Here is a 7,272-nt window from a genome sequence, read left to right as displayed (position 1 = left end):
AAAATGGAGGTGAACAATTGGTTAAAGAGGTCTGCTTTCTCCTCTGGCGCAACCACCAGATTGCCCAGAGGATCTTGCAGGGGCCCTATATTTCCTGGTGCTTTCTTCATCCTTCCTATATATGTTTGAAAAAGGTCTTTTTATTGTCTTTGATCTGGGACGCTAGCCCTAGCTCTATGTCCACCTTAGCTTTCCTGACAGCCCCCCTACAGGCCCGAGCAATCTTTGCTACAGTCTCTTAGACGACTTAGCTCTCTCTTTGGTCTTGGCTCATCTTGATCTGGAGGTCCAGCTGGGCGTCTGTAAATTGGTCCATTGCAGTTTTGTCCTGGTGTGTGTTCCTTAGACATAGTGACCCTTATTTGAGCTGGAATAGCTGTCCTGGGCTCTGGGTTACAAATGGGTTAGAAAACTGTTATAAATGTTCAGTTTTGGCCAAATTCTCTGGTTGGTTCAGTGCACCTGATTTGCACTGTGGTCTGGGCCACTTTTGATTTCCTTCTGAGCTGACAGTTTAGCTCCTTAAACTCTTACTGCAGCTCATCTTCTTAGCAAGTTTCAAGTTGACCATAAGTTTTCTGGTTTCTCCTTGTTCCTGGAAAACTTTGTGGCCCATTTTATTCAAACTGCTGATCACCTCATCAATCCAAGTGTGCTCAGATCAGAGTAGATTTCTCCTACAAATATTTTAATCTTTTGACTACAGGTCATTTTTCAGGCTTCTTGTTCTGAGAAACCTCCAGACTATGCTATAATTCCTTTGCAAAGCCTCCAGCTCTTGCTGTTTATAGATCATTTTACTATCTTGGCTATGTTCGGTATCAATGAGCATTTTCCTTTATTTGTTACACATGAAATACCCACTGGAGATCCTCTATCCAATTGCTTCAAATGCCTGAATGGCATCACAAGTGCAATTTAAGTCAGTGGTTCTCAATGGGGATCTTCTCTAACTTGTGAATTGAGCATCACTTCATTTAAAAAATGAATTTATTGAAGTGTTTAGTGTCAAAGAGACTTAATGCGATCTATACATTATTTGTAGTGAAAACTTCGCAATTTCTTCTTAATTCATAATTCTCTAAGTGTTTACTTTAGGTTAAGCCTTGCATCCAAGTGATTGTGGGGCAAAAGGGATGGGAGTTTAGAAGACTCCTGAACATTTCCTGTTGGAGTCTTAGGTGGATCCATTTAAGTGGATTCTTACTCAGTGTCTAGCTTTCTTTTTTTCAGTTGTCCTTTGGAGGCACTTAACTCTGTCCATTTATTCTATAGGGAATGTAGGCACCCAACTCTCCACTTAGGAGTTAGGAGTTGCAGCACCTAGCATGTAGGCACCTAAGTCTCTTATTAGATCTAGCCCTAAGTGATGATGTAAGGATCACTTGCATGTAATGATAATAAAAAAAACAAGGCCAGGATTATGACTTGCCAAGTCTTAGTTTGAAAAATGCACCTGCTACCCTTTTTGATAAATGATTCATTTGGCAAATGCTCAAGGTTGTCTCATAGTTTATCGTGATGACATTTTAATTCATAACTAGCTAGCAGATGTACATGCACACTTTTTGCCTAACATTATGATGCTTAGGAAGGTATAGAAGGGGAGGGGAAAAATGGGTCCTATCAACACATGTGACATCCAGTTGGACGTTAGCAGTTTCTAAATATGTTGCTTGTTATGAACGTGATGAATGGAAGGGGACAAGCAACAGTCTCTGAGTTAAAGATGTCATTTGAATGTGTCTTGTGTGGCTTTTTTTTCTTCTATATATCTGTAATACTATGTAATAACATAAATAATGTATTTAGACTATGATTTCAGAAAACATTGATATTCAGTTTTAAATTGAAAGAATGAAAGGTGCACATATATAATTTGCTGAAGTCTTTATAGCTCTAGATAACAGACATTTTCTTCCATCTTATAAATATTCTGGGACAACTTAAGGCGGTGAGAACACAAGGATTGAGAGACATTAGCATTCAGTGGCTAAGGCATGGTTCTCAACCCTTTTGGACTTGAGGTCCCCCTCCATAATTCTCGTGAATTGAGTGATGTACAATTACAAAAACTAATTTATAAAGTGTGGTGCTTGCTTCCTTGCAGAGGGGCCTTGCAGTGGGAGTGGGGGACTGTCCAGGCAGAGACGAGCCTGAGCCTGTGTTTACGTGCTTAATTTATCTGCTCATCTCTTAACACCTCTCATCTCTTCACACCTCATGGCACCCTTCAAAAAGGTCTGGTGGCATGTAGGCGTATACGTATGTGCATCGCTTGCATTTATTGTGTTGAAAATGTAGTACGCAATTAAGTGTCCTGTTAAAGCAGGGGAACAGGAGTATCCTGCTTCATTGGAAATATTTTGTTTTCATTATTGGACGGAGTATGCACATTGTGAATATGTAATGCTGGGGTTTTTGCCTTTGTCAAGTCCCCTTCCCAGGATGAGGACAAGATTTTATGCAAGAAGCCTACTAGGGGGAATGATTTGGCCTGATACACCCACATATACTTCTGTCAAGCCCTAGAACATATGCCACCCAACATCCTGAGTTAGTGGATGTAAAGTATCACCTACTGAATCAGACCTCTGTTTAATTCACCAAAGGAAATAGAACTGTGTTTCTTCAGTTAATTATGCTTTAATGATAGAGTGCATAATGTAAGGGTGCTGATTATACATTGATACTGACTGTTCAGTTGTAACAATACCTTTATTCTGTTTAGCAGCAAGCATGAGACCAGTCTCCGAAGACCAGATTCCTCTGCATGAAGAATTCATATACTGTTGTGGAGCTGCTACTCAGGTCCTGAAGTGTGGGCCCTGGAGAGACCTCTTGAATGGTGAGAGTACAGATCTCCCCAGGCTCTTATTTCTGATTATTCCTGGTAAGTTTTTTTTAAAAAAGACTACACTTTAATTAAAGGAATGCTGGAAAGTTATAATTAAACATGAAAAAAATTACTTGGTAAATTGCACAGGGAATTTGGGTACTATTCTTGCCTCTACTTCAAATCCCTCTACTTAGTTTTGTGTATTAATTGCACAATCATACTTTTTTCTAGTTTCCAAATACTGGCACTGTCTCTGTTACAAATGGTGCTGTATGCAGCTGCATTTGAAAATGTTTGACTGCATTTTACTATTATTTCCTTTCAGCATGAGGTTTATGTTGCATCTGCCCATGGATTGTCTTGTCTAATTCTCCTGACTGCTTCTCTTCCTTGGGTTTTTGTTTGTAACCATAACACTGACTTGTCAGCCTTGCATGTGTTCCAGTCAAATGGTTAGAAGAGAGGAAAAACTTGTCAGTAAATCTTTAAAATAAAATATTATTACTTTAGGGATAATGGTTTACAAGTTCTAGATTTTATTATTAATCATATTTAGTATGGCTTGTATTTTAAAATTTTAGGGACAGCTGAAGTTAGTGAGACTTTTGCAGTTGGCATTAGTGGAGGCAGGATTCAACTTAGAGTGATCAAATGTAGCATATCAGTTTAAGTATCCAAGTGAATTCAGCAGTGACTGATTATTTGGAAACAGTTGTGATGTTTCTAACTTGCTTAACTTGGCAAAGTATTATATTTAAGAGACAATACTAATTGTAAGGAATTGCACAGTATTGAAATAAAAGACCCCCCTGTTATCAAGTTTGCAAGCTTACTATGTGTTTGACTTCAAAGTAGTTTTTTTAACTAAACTTTAGTACCATGAAAACATGCTAAGAGCAAATTAAAAAAAGCCTTGTTGTTTCATGGTTTGCATGAAAACAGCTTCTTTGTGTTTGCATCTGTTGCACGAGTAAAATGATTGAACATGTAGGCTTCTCATTACCTCCCAGGTTCAGGTACCTAATTGTGATTTTTCTGGAGTATAATTGGTTAAAAGTTTATTAATGTATAATAAAATAGTCAACCCTTGCTACAAGCCTGAGAGTTTACCAGTGAACAGGAAGTCATTGGTGAGTCTGGAGATAATTGAAGAGGCCAATTTGTGATCCACATATTCAACTGAAGATATGGCAAACTGTTCTGGGAGAAAGGACTAGATCCTGGTGACGTCAGGTCATTTCGCTTTGTCTCACCTGTCCACCTCCATAGCAAGAGGCGTCTTGCTCATTATGATTGATGCCTTGTCATACATCATGGTGCCAGTGGGGATGTTTCAGTGATTGAGGGCACAGGCAGAAGTGATGGCTTGTCTTGTGATCAGGCTCCAGAAGCAGTCTACACTTGTGCCCTTACAGAAGAGCATGGCTTCAGAGTGCTTTAAAAGTGCCCAGTTGCAGGATGCTCTGAACCCTTAGTACAGGGAGCACCAATCCACCCACCCAACCCTTCAGCACAGGCTGGGCAAACCCCAGACCAAACTCCCTCTTCTCCCCCCCCACCATCCTGAAGACAGTATCAAAATTGCAGGGGAACAGCAAACGTCTGCAGGTCTGGGGAACTGCTGTAATTCATGGTGCTTTCTGCAAAACGCCATGAGTTGCAGCAGGGAGTGCATATCCATCAGCACCCCATGTCTCTCAGGTCTTGGTGTTTAATATTGTATTTCTTTCATACTGGTCTATAAGAAATCTCTTATTTTGCCCACTTCTAGACCTGCGACCATAAGTGAGTTGGGAGTATAGGATTTGATTTGGGAGCTGATTTGTCAGGCATCCTTATGACATGTCCTGTTCAACAGAGCTGGTGCTATATAAACGTGGTTGCAATGCTTGTAGTGTTTGCCTGAGCCAGAATGCTTGTGCATTCACTCTTCTGTCCTTCTAAATGATATGGAGCATCTTTGGAAGACATCACTAGTGATATTTCAAGGCTTTCAGGTGTTTCCTATGTCATCTAAGTTTTACACCTGTACAATAGGTTAGAAATAACTACAACCAAACAAGAATTTTGTTTGGGTCATGATTTCATAATTATCAAAGACACCTTTTGGATGTCTCCCAAATCATAGCACTAGCAGATTTTATCCAGTGTTGACTATAATTATCTATGTTTACTTCTTGGAAGATGTGGCTACCCAAAGAGGGGAAACGCTTAACATTCTCTAAGGACTGCCCTCTAATTGTAATATGCAGAGGAACAGCTGGCTGGTTTGGTGTGGGTTGGTAAAGTATCTTGGTTTTTGTGAGATTGATGTTGAGTCCAAGCATTTCGTGTACTTCACAGAAGCAATTAAAAGCAACTTGGAGCTCTTTAGTTGAGTGGACACATATGACACAATTGTCAGTGTGTTGAAGGTCAGTAATGGAAGAGTTGGTTATTTTAGACTTGGAACATAAATGGTTGATGCTAAACAGATTCCTGTCTATGTGATGCTGGATGCTGACTCCAGATGGAAGCCTATCAGCAATGAGATACAGAATAGCTGTGATACAGCTGGAAAAGAGTGTTGGTACAATTGCACGTCTTTGCTTGACTCCAGTTCTATTAGTGAAGAGTCTGTTTCCAAGCCATTGCTTAGGCCAGCTGCTGTCATGTTGTTATGAAGCAATCTGATGTTAACACATTTTGATGGACATCCAGATCTCATCAGGATCTTTCATCAGGCAAAGGCTGTGGTCAGGTCAGCAAAAGACATGTAAAGATCTCAGTGTTGTTTGTTGCTGGACAACTGCAGAAGAAATGCCACAAAGATTCTGTGTGTTGAATCTGAGTGGTCTGAAACCACATTGGGACTTGGGTAGAATCTTTTCAGTGAGGAAAATGAGTCTACTGAGGAGAATACAGGTGAGGGCGGGAATGCGGTACCATGGTAATTTCTGTGGTCTTATCTGTCTATGGTTACGATTCTGGCATCTCTCAAGTCACTGTGAATCTGTTCATGTTTCCAGGTTGTCATAATTATGGTGTGTAGTTGCTGAGAGTTTTTATCCACTATGCTTATACATTTCAGCTGGTATTCCATCATGAGCACGTGCTTTGTTGTTCTTCACCTGCTTAATCGGCCTTTTTGGTAAGTTGGCGGATCTTTCAAGAGCTCCACAACTGAGATTCTGATGTTGAAGACAATACCAGTGAAGCCATTTCACAACACCCCATTAACGGGTGAAAGTACAAATCGCCTGTTAACGGGGTGGGGTGAAATGGCTTCAGTGGGCTTGTGGTCACCATTAGAATCTTGGTTCCAGACTTCTTGAAAGTGCTCCTTCCACCGGTGACGATAGCGGAGCCGTCCTTGAAGAGCGCTGTTCCATCCTGGGACCTCAGAGGGATGGTTCCTTACGTGCTTGGCCCATATATAGCTTTTGTTGTGCTGGAGCAAATGACACATGTTGTGGCTGTTAGGAAACCTTTGAATCTCTTTCACTTTGTCTTTCCACCCCTTGTTTTTTCATGCTCACATTTTTCTCTTGGTCTTGGTTTTTAATGTGGTGTAAAATGCTTTGCTTTTGTTTGAAGCTGATGCCATTCGTCCTGGCTTTGAAGTCTCCTTTTCCTGTCAATGAGAGTTTGAATTTCCCTGCCACCGTCATTGAACCAGCCCTGGTGTTTCTTTATGGAGAAGCTTAGAGAGCTCTTTGCACACCTCCATGGATATCCTTCTTGGTGGATATCTTGGTGGATATGCATGATATCCCAGTGGTCAAGTGTGTCAAGATCATCAAGGACATTGGAGAGTTTCTCACTAAGGCGCTGCTGCAGATGATCTTTTTCTTTCTTTTTTTTTCTAAAGCAAGGTCTTCTAGGCACCCCGCAAAAAAAGAACCTAATGTTTGTACTATACTGTCTACTCTTACGCCCAGAAGTAACATCCAACTTAAGTAACTATTTCTCCTGTTTGCTGTAGATGTGTTCCTGAGCATGGACCTGCCTTTAGGTAAATGGAGAAAAAATAGCATGCAAGACAATGGAACGGCAGTCCACATAGATCAGAACAGACCAGTTTAGCTGGAACTCTGCAAACATTGCATTTACTAAACGCACACTCAGAAACAGATGCAAATGAAACATTCATAACATCCTTTCTGTTCATGCAGTCTGGAAGCCTTTACTAACAGCTGATTGATATTTTTGCTGTTATTTTCAGCCTTGAGCATACATGTTGGAATTCCCTGACTGTGAGAACAGATTTTAGAAAATAAATGGACTCTTAAATAAAGTATTGGATCAAGGGATAATGAATGGTAGGGGGGAGGGGGGTGCATTTCTGGCAGGCACTGACATAGCTGGAGATGCTGAGGGCCCTTGGCTTTCTCCCAGACCCATATCCTAGCCGATTGTTAACTGTTAGGAGCCAGAAGGTCAGTATTGCTACT

At 40.7% G+C, this 7,272-nt stretch overlaps 1 protein-coding gene across 3 annotated transcripts in view; it reads left to right on the top strand.

Moving 5' to 3' along the window:
• Positions 1 to 7,272, top strand: part of LDAH (lipid droplet associated hydrolase) — a 306,139-nt gene that overhangs the window by 5,430 nt on the left and 293,437 nt on the right. For 2 of the 3 annotated variants that reach the window (XM_019520811.1, XM_019520808.1), the window contains exon 2: positions 2,732 to 2,893. In XM_019520811.1, coding sequence (XP_019376356.1) covers positions 2,732 to 2,893 — 162 coding nt within the window. The remainder of the gene's footprint in view (positions 1 to 2,731; positions 2,894 to 7,272) is intronic. The other variant, XM_019520809.1, reaches the window with a different exon arrangement.

Source organism: Gavialis gangeticus, unplaced genomic scaffold (genome assembly GCF_001723915.1).
Source record: "Gavialis gangeticus isolate Ggan-Ray unplaced genomic scaffold, GavGan_comp1, whole genome shotgun sequence".
Classification (NCBI taxonomy): Eukaryota; Metazoa; Chordata; order Crocodylia; family Gavialidae; genus Gavialis; species Gavialis gangeticus.
Note: the sequence above shows the minus strand (reverse complement) of the source record. Positions and strands in the feature narration are given on the sequence as shown.